The 15,973-nt window shown below is 41.6% G+C and overlaps 2 protein-coding genes across 2 annotated transcripts in view; both read right to left on the bottom strand.

Moving 5' to 3' along the window:
- Nucleotides 1-98, bottom strand: part of AFF4 (AF4/FMR2 family member 4) — a 49,569-nt gene extending 49,471 nt beyond the window's left edge. The window contains exon 1 of the mRNA XM_026857958.1: nucleotides 86-98. The gene's annotated coding sequence lies outside the window, so the exon portion shown is untranslated. The remainder of the gene's footprint in view (nucleotides 1-85) is intronic.
- A 3,153-nt stretch (nucleotides 99-3,251) lies between these two features.
- Nucleotides 3,252-15,838, bottom strand: ZCCHC10 (zinc finger CCHC-type containing 10). Its single transcript, XM_026858476.1, has 4 exons — nucleotides 15,829-15,838; nucleotides 11,802-11,982; nucleotides 8,160-8,201; nucleotides 3,252-4,715 (listed from the first exon to the last, which is right to left on the bottom strand). The coding sequence occupies exons 1-4, from the start codon at nucleotides 15,836-15,838 to the stop codon at nucleotides 4,448-4,450; spliced, it is 501 nt and encodes a 166-aa protein (XP_026714277.1). The 3' UTR covers nucleotides 3,252-4,447.
- Between the last annotated feature and the right edge of the window lie 135 nt (nucleotides 15,839-15,973).

Genomic DNA, 15,973 nt, shown 5'->3' with positions numbered 1-15,973 from the left:
CTGCGACGCGAGGCGCAAGAATGAATTCACCGCGTCAAGCCGCCGTCAGTAGTCAGCTCCCCCTCCTTCCAGGGCAGGCTCAAGGCCGTTCCCGCTCCGCTCGGACACGCACAACCTGAACTCAGTTTCTCTACACAATTATTTCAGCGGCTCTGCCTGCTCCTACAAGCGCCCCCGAGCCCCAGCCACCCCCCGACGCCAGCTCCCGCCTCACGGGCCGATTTGTTTCTTCAAGCCGCTCCAACCTTCTCGTGCCGCTCACGGCTTCGCTTTATAATTCGTTTTTTTCATCTCAGCCGAGTGTCGCGTTGCCCCTTTTTGACCTAAACCGGCAGGTCAGAGCGTTCAGGGTGCCGCTTGACCCACGGAAGCACACGTCGCTTCAGTGGAAACCCTACATCAACCACCCCATCGCACTGGCAGCGTTACCAAAACTTCCAAAATCGGCTTTAAAAACAATCTCTGGAAGAGGATAGCTTTTAAAACACTTACAACTATACTACATATTTTTAATTTAAACAACAACATTGTCCACATAAACTGATTTTGAAACATGACGGAACACAGTTCTACTTTGGATTCATATTTTAAAAAGTAACGCTTCATGATTTATTTGAAATTTTTAAGTGCAGCAGAATGGTGCAAAACTCCTTCCTTTTTTTTTTTTTTTAATTTTAGCATAGCTGTAGCAAACTCCAGTATCTAAATCCTTTAAAAATATAGCCTCTGATACTATGATTGCAGAGACCCTTCCTGCAAAAACGCTGTAAAAAGACACAGCAATAGTTTTAAATCTAGAGCCAATCTGAAACGGTTCGTGACTATTTTAACTGGCTGTTAAATCTGAAGTTGGTTGTGACACCGAAATATGACCAACACCACAACAAAACATGATCAAATTGGGGTGGAACCCCAACCTACCTGAAATTTAAATGCGCCTAAAACCTCCCTCCTTTACATGAACGGGGAAGACACAGGCAACCTCTTTGCCAAAGCAACACTCTATTGTAAAGAACAGAAAATAAAAATGCCCTGTTCCTATCAGTTCCAATGATGTTTTTAAAATTAAGTCCTGCTAGTGACTTATTGGATATACCAAATCTCAAAAGTCATATTCTGGTATTATTTTTTATTACCCCCCCTTACACATATCTCAATTAACAACATCAGGCTGTGTGGATCTGCCTCAGACACAACTGATGGCTCACTGCCTGGTTAAAAATAATGTCACAAAGCAAGTTAAACCCAGGGGGGTTAAGGTATGTTGAACAGTTTCTTTATAAAGCAAATCCATTTGCTAGCAAGTGTTCTATTTATTAAGGACTCCTCCCTCAAAAAATAAATCAATGCATCAAGCCACAAGAGAGTGAATAATGCAATTCCATTGCGCACACCCAAAAAAACTGTTTCTGACTGACAGATGTTTGATTTAATAAAGACCCGGACTAGAAGATCAGGTTGTCTCTCCTTCCTTCTGCTCTCCCATCGGTTCGCAGTGTTTCTCCTTGAAACGTGATGCCTTTTCCCGAGGCTGTTTTTCTACTAGACTGCATCAATTGCTTCCCTTCAATTAGCAATGGCAGCTTTACTTGTAATTGGAAGGATTAAAACTGAGGCTGTTCAGAGCTACACCGGTCTCATGTCACTGCTTAGTAAATATAACCATTTCTACCCAGTGGCTTGGTTTTTGGTTTTTAATTTTTTTTTTTTTTTTAATAATGATCTTTTGTACTTAACCTAGAGCTTTGAAAGACAGTAATTAAAGAAATACCTTTCCTGTTGAAGAAAAATTGGAATCAAAGCATCCAGTAAGAAATCGGGGTGTGATCTAGTGAAAGATGAACTGGTAAGGCTCTTGAGAGGCTGGTGGGTTTTACTCTGTAAAATAAGAATATGTAGAGACAAATTAAACAGAAGGGCCAATTAAAAAAAACCAACAAAAACATTATATCTGAAATGTAGCTTTTTTTTTTTTTAAATCTGGGTATAGAGCGACTCATGGTTGGTCTCGAGCTTAATCAGCATTTGGCAACACTGGATGTCCAGGGAAAGCAGCAAGCCAGCTCTTTGAATCTCCACTCACGAGCCAACAGCAGATCAGAAATTAAATTAAGGTCCCCTTAGTATCATCTGTAATTATGCCACCTTATCTTAGCTCCTGCTGACAGGACCTAACATAGACAAGCATTTCCTTTTGTCTTTGTGAACAGGCCCAATCTGTCTAACTGTAAACAGACCTACGAAGAGACCAACCCTCTGGATTTAATGACGAGCTTTAGTACTTGGTGGCTGTCTAACAAACATCTCTTTTCTTGGCAGACACAACTTAATGGGGAGAAGCAACATACTGGTGGGAAGCGGCGTCCTTCTGACGAAACCATCTACACAGAACACCAGCAGCTTTACAGATAGGAACGTACAGCGTGGTTTTCACGGGATGGCAAAGGCAGCCGAGCCCTGACCCCCGTCCTGACCCTTCTGAGCGACCACCCGTTCCCCATCACAGCCATCCGTCATTCCCAGCCCAGGACCAACCAAACTCAAGCCTAAATTCTTCACAGCTGGGACGTCCCCTCTTCCAGCTGTGCCCACGAAGGGAGGGCGGCTGACAGCAAGCTGGCCACCACGCCTGCTCCAGCCAGCACGTGTGGCTCGCTGCAACGGCTGAGATGGCCCAAACCCCGCGATAAAGAACATCCCCTAGTCCAAAGGGCTTCCCCACACATCCAGAACTACTACGGTATCGCTTACACTCGGATTTGCAGTAAGCATGAACTTAGCAACTACTGTTTAATAATTTATTAAACTTTTCCCGTTAAATGGTACATTCACTCAAGAAGACTTGAACAATTTTCTCGTAATTTTATTTACAGTCTGCAGAGTGCTCTGTAAAACACGGTAATGATTACAGACTAAAAACACACAACATACATATTTTCAAACATTTAAATAAGCACAGTTTATTCAAAAGTAACTCTACACTACTTTTTCCATAAAAATATAAAAAATAGTTTAGTTACCATATTTTACCTAAACCAAGATATTTAGGAATTCTTCCACATGTAACGCCCCCTCCCCAAAAAGGACCACTCCAAGGATATGAAATTTAGGAAACTCCAGCACAAATTAAAAATACGAATGCCAACGGCCTCAATCCACCAAAAGAACAAATAACTTTCAGTTTGCAACCAGCAATGCTTGTTCTGCAGTATGTTTGGACTTTGCTTTTGTTGGGGTTTTGTTTTTAGGGGTTTTTTTGCACTAACTTGCTTCTCCCATGCCAGATGTTCACAGACACATACACACTATTACATAAAAATAATGGACTGATTGTACTGCAGACTATAATGCCAGTCACCATGTGCCCAACAACACGGATTGGTAATCTTGCATTACACGACAATTTTTTGCAAAAATATCAAAAGGGAAACACTTTCCTTTGGGACCTCTATTTAAAAGGCGACTCCTTTTTTTTAACTGAGCATCCAACGAAAATAGCCTTTCCCCCCCCCCATCTCCTTGAAAATAGTGCCCATTTTTGTTCGTTACTACTCTTTCTCTGGGTTTACTGACCATATTCTGTATGGAAAGCTAATGGGAGTTCTGAAAAACACCCACTCAAGCCCTTCTCTCACTAGGATACATTTAATTTACAAAAAAAGGCACAAAGATGAAACTCCTAAGCACCATCAGTCATAACTCTTCCACTGTGCACTGCTCCCCTTTCTTACACAGACACCGCTGCAAGAGACACTCCGTGTCTCACGAAATACTACAGAGACATGAGCTAAGGAAACAGGCAAGCTGAAAAGACTAAAGCCTCTGTACAGTACAAGTGGTATACTGATCATTAGCAAGTGAACACTAAAGTCTGATGTTGCAGTAACGACTCGACCTGGAAGCATCAGGAAAAGCCATCAGAAAGAAAGCTCAGCAGCATAGAATACGTTTGTTAACAGTGAGATGGAAGGCCCTCTGTGTGCAACACTGTGCATTCCCTTTCAACAATGGCTGTGCTCCACAGCCAGCAGCAAAAAAAAACCCTTCTGCTTCTGATACATTTAGAAAAATCCTCTCAACTAAGTGAAGCAGTCATAAACAGAGTTGTAGCATATGATGCACAGCATGATTTGCACTAAAAAGCTTTTGCTTTCCAGCATGTAAACATCCAGGTTACGGGGCCTTAGCTCATATAAACAAATCTGATGATAGATATTTGAACTAAAAAAGTAAAATTTTCCATAAAAGGATAAACCACAAAAATACTCTTTCAGTAAGTCTCACGTGCCATTTAATACCTTCCATGTCCTATGAACAACTATGCAAAACATTTAGAAAGTTTTAGCAGTAGAAACGTTGACCAGTTAAACTGTTTGGCAACCATGGGCTCAAAACATCTTTGAAGAGTGTTATCATTCACTAAACAACAGTTCTACACTGTACCACACTATTTCTTCTTCTTTTTCTTTGGTGGCTCATCGTCAGAACTACTGTCTGTGCTGCTGCTGCTACTGCTGGAGGAACTAGAATCCGATTCAAACTCTGAAGAAGAGGAAGTACTACTTGAGGATGGGGAAGATGAGGAAGTAGAGGAGCTCTCATCACTGTCACTATCCTCATCAGAAGATGAGGTAGAAGAATCTTCACTGTCAGATGAAGAATCACTAGCTGAACTGGCACTGCTACTGCTGCTGGAACTGGTCACGCTTTTAGATCTGAAAGAAAACAGATACACAGATGAGAACAGGCCTGACAGAGACAGCATACGCTATTCAGTGTTCTTCGTACTGTGTTGTAATCCAAAGATCAATTATTTGGTCTGAAAATTTCCAGGCCTGACAATCTAAGACAAATCCCCATGCTCCCCCCCCTTACTCCAATTCTGAACAGATGCATTTCGGCCATCTGAGCCATGGCAGGGTGATTTCATGTACATGAAATAAGTTAAAACAGGACTACAGAAAAAGGTTAAGTTTGGAAACTGGCAAGGGTCTTGTTCATAGTCATAACGAGTGTCTTTACTGGCTTGGTTAAATAGAAGAATGAGGCTGCAGGAGAAGCCATGTCCTGTACTACTAAAGCCTTGGGAAAAATTCTCAAAGATCAGTTTTCTAGGACACCACTGTATAAGGAGTAAAATTCTGGCAATGTAAAAGTTGGAAGTTTCATCAGTGATTTCACAAATGTCAGAATGGTACTCGAAGGAAACTTAGATTACACCTGGCAAAAGAACCCAAATTACCTGCTACTACAGGATGCTCATGCTTTCAAGGTGGAGGAGGAGGAGTGGAAACAGTCCAAGATAAAGCCAGAATTATGAACATAGCAAAGTGGATTTCAGTATCCTCTGCAATTTGGTTTTTTTCATGTTTAGCCCTTACTGAGGTGGCTGTTCTCAAAATCAAGGTCTTCAAGTAAGCCAATGTGAACACCAACAAAGTACAACTAAATTCTCCCACAGATCTTTCTTCAAACAAAGTGTAAAGGTACTAATCCTCTCCGCTTCCCACCAAGCCAACCAAACAGCATGCAAAAAGTGCTAGATATGACAACGCCGAAGCTACTTTCCATTAGAAAATTAATGTAGCAGGTTTTATCAGAGGGTTTGATTAAATGTAACAACTCAGGAAATGCCTGTGTTAAGGCTATTAGAGAAAGAGCAATGTTTTTCTCATCCTATCAGCCACAGTCATGTCAGCTGACAAGTGTGGACGCACACGTTAAGCTACGAACCACTGAAGTGTTTATAATACATCTGCAATCTGTTATCTCTGCGTACAGACACAATGGCTGTTTATTGAAGATAAATCCATAGGGGCTGGTTAAATATAGACCAGTTTGTGAAAAGCTAAGTCTTAAGATGAGAAAATTAAAACGAGAGACTAGTAGTTGTAATCTAAACAGTTTCATCAGATGCGCAGAACCATTTATATGGTCAAGAATCAGAGGATACCCTGAATGACCACTCTGAACTTTCTTTTCCTAATCACCTTTCACAGAATCCATAGCAGCTGTCCATGGGCCTCCAATACTTAGGTTATGACCTGAAGCCCACTTACAGAAACATCAGAATTTAACAATATTGCCTCTCCTAGAGGAAAGCAACAGCTAGATCTATGAGGGAACAAGCAAGCAGGTAGTTGTTCTCAGGTGGTGCAGTGTGGCCTGTTGGTCATTACAGGAGGACGGAGATGTGAGCAAGTAAAACTCACCGCTTCACCTTGTCCCGATTAGATAATGTGACAACCTAGATGCTCTAGGTTGGTAGATCCAAAATCTTCGGGTCCACTGTAAACGTACAAAATTTATCCAGCAGACAAGCACTCAATTCTCCTCAAAACAAGTTCATGAATGTTAATACCTTGCACCAACTGTGGAACAACTGCTGTCACCCCTCTCAAACTCTTTGTCCTTTCTAATTCTATTTCAATCATCTAACAACCCCAGGTGATATTAAACATGCTACTTAAAGCAAATCTACAATTTTGGGCACAATCACAGCCGGGTGCCTGAAGAAACAAGCGAACCAAGACACAAATGTACCTGTCTGAAGGGTAGAATCACACGTGATCCAAGTATAAAGTGGGCTTGCGGTTAGCAACCAAAGTATGCCGCGTGGGAACACTGAAGGCAACATGTGCCCAGAAGGTAGCTCTGTGTCACCTGAGGTCACAAGATTGTACAACAGCTGTTTCGCCTGTTCCTGTTTTTCTGGTTAAGCCTGTAGCTTACTTATTACTGCTTATATCAAAACAAACATACACTATGTAAAAGGTTAGTGCTCACTACTGCCAGAACCCTAACTTTTGCATTTTCTTTTAAATCCGGAACTTACATATTCAATGGCAACACTTTGTTGAATTTTCCACATTTAATTCTTCCTGTATCATAACAAAGATATAAGTAGCAAATGATCCGGAAAGGAATTTCTATGGATGCATTCAGGGCTTGCATAAAAACAGGGTAACAATTCAAACCTAGAAGAGTTTTAAAATTTTAAGGAAAAGTGACCAAACCACCCCCTCTCCCTTAAATCCTTTAGCTCTTTTCATTTTTGCCTTGGCTTAGAGCTCAAATACTCTGGGAATCCTTATGCCAGGACTGCAGCATCCGAGAAAGCTGAGGCCGAAAGAGGTCTGAGCTACCGCGCTCAGCAGTCAGTTCATTGCTGGTCTCACCAGTCCCAAGTAACTCCAGCAACAAACGGACCCCGCTGCGAAAGGAGCCTCTGAGCAAACCCCCTGTGGCGGCACAAGGGAGACACCAAGAACCGTTCCCATAAAGCCACGTTCCACCCGACAGCCTAAACTAAAGGCCTGTTCTAAAAAACTGCTGTGGCTTATTCCATAGCTGCCACACCAAGCGAAAGGCCTGGTCTGTCCAAATCTGCCAAAACCTGTTTTTCAAAGATCAGATTTAGAGACAGAGAACAGTCACTAGATGTGGAGAACAGTGAGGCCGTTCCTGCACAGACACCCCGTACGTAAAACTCACGCCAGGATCAGCAGGAGAGTTACAGCCGGGTTCTAGCTGGTCCTGAAACCACTTTGCTAACAAAGACAGCAGCAAATTCCCAGGCAAATGTTACTGCAAAGTGAAGTAGAAATAATGGCAAGAGAGTTCTTGGCTCAAATTAGCACTTGGGGTGGGGAAGAAGTTTATTTCCTGGATTTTGTGTTGGTCTGGGACTGAGGGGTTTTTTTGTTTGATTTTGGGGTTGGGTTTTTAGATGCTTTATTTCACTCTCTAGACAAAGCTTCAGAGACACCTGCTATGTGAAGGGAATGAAGACAACAAAAGGAAAAGCAAGGTGGGTAGGTGGAGCAATTACAGACTAGAAAACAGTATGCCATTCTTGCACAATGTTGAAAATACACTTGATGAACTTTGAGTTAGAAGTAGGAAGATTTTAATTATGAAAACAAGATCATGTAGTGATCAATATGGAGAAAAGCAGAAAACAAAGAATTTAGACTTTCTGGACAGGGAGGAGTAGAAATTCTGCAGATGTCTGACATACAAATGCCTGTAACAGGCTAAAAGCAGTAAAATCAAATCCGTATTTGCAGCGTTGACTTTCCACACACAACCCTTCCAAACTGCCTGCTGCAACACCCAGTGCAAGAAACAGCTGCACAACGTCAGCATCCAACACATACCTTTTTTTCTTGGTCTTCCTTTCTGCAGTACTTTCTCCAGCGCTAATTAAAGGGGAAAAAAAAAAACACACAATGGCTTTGATTAATGCAGTAGGAAAATTAAATAAATAGCAGCACAGCAGAGCTGAGTTAATATTAGAAAACTGGTATCCCACTGGCAGAGCGCCGCACCGCCCAAAGTTCATTCTGCATCTATTTTCAGTCCCTACTCAAACCAGAAAAACAACAATACCTACAAATCCAGAAAGAAAAAACAAAGCCTCAATTCACCTCTAATTTTCTGTGTTAAGAATGCTTTTCTTTACTCTTCATGTTATATAGACATCATTCTGGGATGGGAAGGGCGTAGGAGAAAAGGATACAAAAAAGGTCTGTATAATCATGTTTAGCAATAACTGAATGCTTGAAACAAAAGGTAAAATACTGAGTTAATCTGTAGCTTTCACCAAGCATTTGTTTCAAGTGAAAGATGACAAAGAACAATATTTATATTGATGCTTTTGCCTTTTCAGCTATTTGCCTTTTCAGGTGCCCCTGTCTACATACTACTGAAACTTTCCGTGAGTGTAAGTGACAAAGAATGAAGTTTCTTTTAACAAAACAATTTTTTTTTTTAAACCAGAAACCAGTCTTCACTTGTGCAATATTTTTTTTTAAATAAAATTCTAATAAAAGTCACCTATACCAGTCACATGCTGTTCTCAATCCACTGCAGATACATAGCACATAACTCAACCTGGAATGTCCACGTGTGATTAAAGTAGTCCCTCATGATATACTTACAACATGTTCAATGTGCCGCTGATATATGAAGGTTCTTTCATGTACCAGGATACTTTTTTCTCAACTGAAAGTTATTATTAGAAGCCATCTTAAATATACAATAACAAAAGTAAAAATGCATACATATTTCATTTAGAAATTAGATAGCAGTATGTGTTGATAAAGGCTCCAAAAAAGGGTAGGAAGAAGAAAGCATCAAGTGTAAACTATACTGTATTTCAATAAAAGGACTCAATGCCATTTGGATGTCAGGAAAGTAAGATTTGTTCAATTTTTCATTTTCGCACATATGGTATGAAAATACTATAAGTACATAGAAGAATTTTTCCACACTCCCCACCATCTCCTGTAGGCAAGAGGAAGATTCATTGATTGTCAAATTTCAAACCAGATTACAACCCCTCCTGTGTTGCTGAATGTTGTTAATATTTATATTCTTAAGGCCTTACACCCTTGCCCTAGGTAAGCAGGTGTTCCACAGTTAAGAGAAGTCACTGTGAGCAAACAGATCCCAAAGCACCTTTCAGAAGGGGGAACTAACTGAGTTGTAAGGCGGGCTGCCGTGGCACGGGTCTATGCCTCCCTCTAGTGTTTAACGTGTGGATAAGTGAAGGGGCTCACCACTGTGCAACCACAAACCGAGGGGGGCCGCCCCCCGCAGATCAGATCCGATCCGCTTCAGGACGCTCGGTCGTTTTCCCTGTGGCACCACACCGTCTTCAAAACCATAAATAAGACTCGGGCATCCTGATCTTGGCTCAACATAGTAACATCACCAAGGAATAAGGATTTTCTCGGTGTTCCTCCCCTCCCAACTCCTACTCTAGCCCAGGCAAGCAGCAGGATTTACTGGCACCACCATAAGGTCCATCAGTGGGGTCAACACTGGGCAAACAGAAGGATCCTGGAACAACTGCTGAAATGAGTTAATGCTGAAAAATCTTGTAGGTAGTTGTCATAAAGTAAATATTAACCTTATTAGACTATGTTTGCCTTCCGGTTAATGATTAATTAGATCTTTAAAGATGACAATACAAATAGTCGGAAGCAGACCTGTAGGAGACTTGACTTCTCTGCAGATAAGAAATAACCTTCCAAGCAAGCTATACAAAAAGTAAAAGTGTGGCCTAGGAAGCTGTTTTTTCCATGAGGAATAAGCTTCATCCTTAAAAGTGTAACACTGGCATCTGAAGAACTGGATACCTCATGGCACAGTTAAGGAGCTTCACAGAGCTTATGATTATATAACCACTGTGAATCCAGCCCAATTTAACCAGGATTAAAAACTGTTCCCATCCAAGGATTACTTGGTCTTCCTTTTATGAGACAGCTTTTCACTCCACATACACCTCACGCTACAGACTGTTAGACTTACAGCTCGAAAAACTCCACTCGTGACAGACACTGGACAGTCATGTAACTACTATATAAAATATCCTGTACACAGACTTGAGCAACAAGAAATTCCACCCTCAATTCACTATCCTCCAGTGTCAACCTGCAGAATTCAACAGAAATAGAGCAGAAAAGGAGCAAGGAAATAATTGAGTCTTAAACTCAATCTTTGCCTTACGTCTTGAGTGAAGAACTCTTCCAAACTGCCTCCACAGGGAGCAAGTTTTATGGCCTCAGCACTCCTGATTTCTTATCTACAATACTAGGGGATTACAACTGCTTTAGAATTACTCACTGGATCAAAATTCATTTCAAAAATCAAACATTTTACGTCACTCAACACAAGCTTCCACTGAAGTCAGTATTTCAGCACCGATTCATTCTGCTGCCCCAGTCAAACAGCTGACAAAGCCCCACCAGACCTCTCTGCCAGAGGGTACCACACATTTTGTTTCCCCAACAGGCAAAAAATGTGAACACTCCTCAGTAACTCACAGCTGGGCAGCAGCAACAACCTACAGCCAACACTGTGCTGCCAGTGGCAGCGGGTACGTTTCCAAATCCTCACCAATTCTAGCTGTAAATGATACCGTCCCTCGGGGGGGCTGAGGCAACAACCCTCCAGCCACCATAACTAAATCTGAGTTGCAATGGCAGAACAGAGACCCTCATACATAGGAATTGCATGGAAAAATAATGTGCTACATTTGTTTTCTCTTTGTCACCTCGAGCTGCTTGTTAAAACAACTATTAAAGTTGGGGAAAGCATTAAAGACTACTCACAGAGCAAAGTGGAAAGGAAATCACATTATACATGCAGTTTTGCTTGCATTTTTCTGCTTAGCTGCAGGTATCTTTCACTTTCTCAGATGTCAAAAAGGGAAATAATTAATGCACTTCAGTGAGCTATCTCTACTTTATGCTTGAGGGTTAAACACACCCAATAAACCAACTCTCATTCACCTGTTTAACCATTACAGCTCATCGTGAGCAATACAGGAGCTGTGCTGGCACAAGTCCGCTGTCAGGTTGTATCCAGAAGACCAGGTTTTAATTGCACAGTCTAACAGCAAACCTAAACACAGGTGAAAGAATTGCTTCTTTGTAAGAAACACATTTACAGTCTTCACACCAACCTGCTTGTACTAGCACATAGACACCTGAAACCGAGGAATTCAGGAAACAGTATTCCATTAGAAAAAAAAAAAAGGCTCCAACTATTTTAACTTTACCTTAGTGCACTTTTTTGTTTCAGATAAGCAGGTATTAACGAACAACGTTAATTCGGTGGGACCTGAGTGTACACATTCCACCTAACACACAAGACAGTTCCAGTATTAAGCAAGCATCACACAGCCCAGAGCAAAGGATGACAACGAAAGGTCTAGAACACCGTCTTTCCCACCCACATACAAAATTATATTTTCATTAATAAACTAGACATTTTCATTCTGCTAATCTTACCTTTGTTGCAGTAATAGTCGCTTTTCTTTTTCTTTAAGAATCTTTGCTAATTGAGCTGTCCTCGAAGGTCTATGCAGGTATTTTCTCTTCCCTGTACATTCATACGTCCAATGTCCAAACTCTAAACATTTTTGACATCGTACATGCTGCTTGTTTGCCTCCCTACAAAAATGCAGAATTGCTTAAGTGACTGATTCCAAATCTGTTCTACCTATTGAAAAAAATTTTTTTTTTCTTTTAAATCAGACAGATTCTTAACAGCATATGTAGTTATGATTAAACCAAACTGACATTCATGGATGCTTTAACAATCATTCATCTTAAATCAGCACAACAACATTAACAGAATTTAGGCAAATAACATTCCTTTTCATTAAAACATTCTCATATCAACTATTTATGAAAGAGAACAAAGAGACTTTTGCTCTATTGCAGAGCTTCTGCCAGTTAGCAAATGCAGAGCTACTGACATCAGCTGTCAACAAGCTCATCAGCTGCACCACAATTTCACTTTTAGTTTTACACTAGCTGCCGGTTACTCTGCCTTGCAGTCTTCCCCCACTCTTAAAATTCCATGATTTCCCACCCTTTCAACTACCATAAACAACTTAAACATTTTGGAAATGCTCCTAGGACCATTCTCTGTCAGTGAACAACAATTAATCCCACCACCAAAATCCTATTTTGGTCAACCTAATTGGCAGATCTTTTAGCATTACAGGATATAATTGTGCAACGGTTATTGGAAATTATTACCCCACATACAATTTGTTGCTATCCAATAATTTGCACACGGTTGGTTGTAGCTTGTTTTAGATAAGTAGTTGACATTATTTTTTTAGAACATTTTTAGCAAAAAGCAGGCAGCTTCCTTCCTAAATCTTAGAATTTAACGCAAGTACCAAACTGCCAAATTCTCACAGACAGCCTAGGATTCTGAACAAGTAGAACAGAGAGGATCTTAGTTGTAGCTTATTTGAACTTACTAAGATTCATTAAAGGCTGGCAGAAAGTTTATCATAAGAATAATCAAGCAAGACTTCACTTACTACTGTGTACCACCCAAATACCCGAAGTATTTAGTGAGCATTTTACATTCACATTTCAGTTTTTACACTGTGGCAAAATCCTTTGGGCATTTTTAGAAGCCAGTTACGGGAGAAAACCCCTATTTTCATATTCTAGCTCTTACTCCGCTATTCTGAAGCTTTGCAAAAACTGTTTTGCTGCCTTCTCACAGACACTCCCCTTCCTGCTCTACAAATAAGGAAACTCGTACAGCAGTCAAAGGACTCACTCAAGGTCAGGATCATGACAAACTAGTTTTAGGGCCAGTACTAAAATTCAGGACTTTGTAGCTCCCATACAGTTCGTTGCAACTGCAATAACTTATTTCTACTTTTTATCGTTTTTTTCCAAACACCACAATACTAACTTTTCAATGCCAGCTCATCTAAACTATCTGAATGTAACAGCCCTGGCTTAAATAGGAGGCTCCTTGACTGTTCATTCAGAATTTAGAGAATTCTGAAAAATTAAGAAAATAATTTAAAATAAAATTTAAAAAAAAATAGCATGAAGTGACAGACCAGCAGCAATCGCTGATTTTCAAGGCAAGGTGTGAATTGCTTCTCCTTCAACAACAGCCATCACCTTTTGTGACAGTCCTACTGTACCTTGAAGGGAATCTTGTTCTGAACATCCATTACTTTTTCAAAGTAAAGAGTATTTGGCTTCAGAGTCTAGCCTTAGAAATTCTCATCTAAATCAGCAACAGAAAACTAATTAAACTGGCAACCGAGACTGCACAATTAACCCAGGCTCGAACACAAAGCAGTATGTCTAGTAACGAACAAAAAAAATCCCAGTGTCTTTGTCTTGCCTTGGACTTCTGGCTCTGCCACAGGAGTTACATATCAGCAGGGTACTCCCCCCTCCTCTTCATCATACAAAACCAAAGGAGTGACTGTTTTTCTATCCCAAACTAGCTCAGACCTGTCTTCACAGGAACAGAATGGAAGTTTAAAGCAACAATAACATCATTTCCAGGGCTTTAGTGCTATACACGTGACCAGAGAAAATGATTCTATGCAAGCTAAAAAGATAAGGATCAAACTCTAAAAGCCATATAAGTATTTAGAAGGAAAACAGATAAAAATAGCTCAGCAACTACAGATCTATAAATACCGCATCAGCACTAACAAGCTTTAAACACTAATGAAAAGCACAAGACTGAAATAAACTTTTACCAGAGATTAATAACCACCCTAGAAGGAAAGGCTGGCAGATGTACAGTTCAGCATACACCCATTAAGCACACTGAGACATAGCAAGAAATGGGAGAAATCGTTCCTTGACTCATATAAAACAGCAACTTAAAAAAACGAGTATTCCATGAGTACTTTGACATTTCAAGTTACTATACACTGGAAAATAGGAAAGTTACACTAAATAAAAAAAAGGAAAGAGAACGCAGAAGTCACCCATATTCTATCCAACTTTTACCATCAGGCAAAAAACCCAAATACACTCTAAAAATTGAAACAGAATAAATTAAGAAAAAACACTCCAAAACAATTAAACCCCAGTGCAAGTAACACATGAGAATGGAACGCAGCTATTTGCTGTACTCAGCATAAACAAGGAAAAATGTTGGCTTTTTCTCATTTCAGTGTTTTGCAACCAGCTCCCTTGGGTACTGAGAGAATTACTTGAATGCGATACCCTGATCTGCGTAAAGGTCACTTTTAGTTTTGGCTCCTCTTTTAGAGTTCTGTAAACACACTGCAACATGAAGCTAGAACTTAGTCAGTTGGAAGTCCATGATGAAGATCCGCAAACACCTGCATCCCAAGACCTTACACATTTCACCTTTTCCCAAAACGCCACTAACTAGTGTTAACACCAAAAGCGACAGCTTGAAGACCTCCTCCCCTTTTCCACAATCCTGCTTTCCTTCTCGTCATTTCACCGCAACGATGTCACTGACCGGCTCACCGCAGCCGCATTTTGGAGCGGTTTCCCCACAGAGGAGCAGCACTCCGCCGCGGATGCAGAGCGCCTCCGAGGAGAGGGCTCTGTGCCCTCAGAAAGCGCTCGGACCCACAGCCCCCACTCCCGGGGGACACCCCGGGCTCTGCCCCGGCCCCGCTGCTCCGGGGCCCGCAGCCGGCCCTCCGCAGCCCCTTCCCCGCAACCGACTGCCTCAGCCCGCTGCCCGGCGCCCCCCCTCCAAAGCACTTGACCAGAGCCTATTTTGCAATAACACCCCCAGGCTGCAGAGCACTGTGTTCCAGTGACTTACGAGAAGTATTCAGAAGTTCTAAATAAACGTAAGGAACCAGAAATACACCCATGAGGGGAGAGGTTCGGGAGCTAGAAGGGAGCTGGCAACAAGGTGACAAGCAAAAGCACAGACTTGAGCAGAACAAGTTAATTTCAAAGACGACTGATGCTGAGTAAGTGCCTGTTCAGCTCACACAGAGGCAAGTGGGAGGTCTGACTGACATCAGTGGAAACATGTGAACATTTAAAACCATCAGAGTTTTCGTAAGTAAATGATCAAACAAGCCTGTAATAAGCCGAGGAGACAGCCTTGTGAAATAGAGGGGTCTACACCGGCTCAGCGGAGCTCTCTTTTCACCGGCACATTATCTTTGCAGGCTGTGCTTGAGAGAGGGGTGTAAGCACTCCCAGTTTTCCCCCAAAATGAAATGAAGCACTTTCTCATTTCAAGAAGGGAATGAAAGACACAGCAAGTGGAAGCACTAATATCCGCATCACACATTTCAACACCTTCTCGCTTTGTTTTGTCCATCGGAAAAACAACAAAAAAAAACCCAACCAACACTTGTCAGCCCAAGTTCCAGAAACGCGAAACGATTGCTCCTTTGATTACGGAGTAGAACACAATCCTCATGGGGGCTGATGCTTTACGTAACAACTATCCAGTCACTCACCAGGAGGATGCGATTGCCCGTCAATAACCCCGCGAGTCTCCCTTCTCCTGACCTTCGGCAGCACCTACCTGAAGCCATTTCCTCTGACCACCCCGCACCCAGCAGCACCCAGCCCTGCCCGCTCCATCCCCAGAGCGGCTCAGGGCCTAAAACGCAGAGAGCAAAGGGGAAGGAACAAAGCCCTGACGTCAATTACTGGAAAAGGATTAACCC

Source organism: Athene cunicularia (assembly GCF_003259725.1).
Source record: "Athene cunicularia isolate RWA chromosome 13 unlocalized genomic scaffold, athCun1 chr13_part1, whole genome shotgun sequence".
Taxonomy (NCBI): domain Eukaryota; kingdom Metazoa; phylum Chordata; class Aves; order Strigiformes; family Strigidae; genus Athene; species Athene cunicularia.
Note: the sequence above shows the minus strand (reverse complement) of the source record. Positions and strands in the feature narration are given on the sequence as shown.

Bases quoted from the DNA above. Each gene is read 5' to 3' on its own strand.
- ZCCHC10 (XM_026858476.1), bottom strand. The intron at 8,202-11,801 runs GTAAGATTAGCA...CCCTTTAATTAG, and splicing joins CGACTATTACTGCAACAAAG to CGCTGGAGAAAGTACTGCAG. The intron at 4,716-8,159 runs GTATGTGTTGGA...GTTTTCTTTCAG, and splicing joins AGGAAGACCAAGAAAAAAAG to ATCTAAAAGCGTGACCAGTT.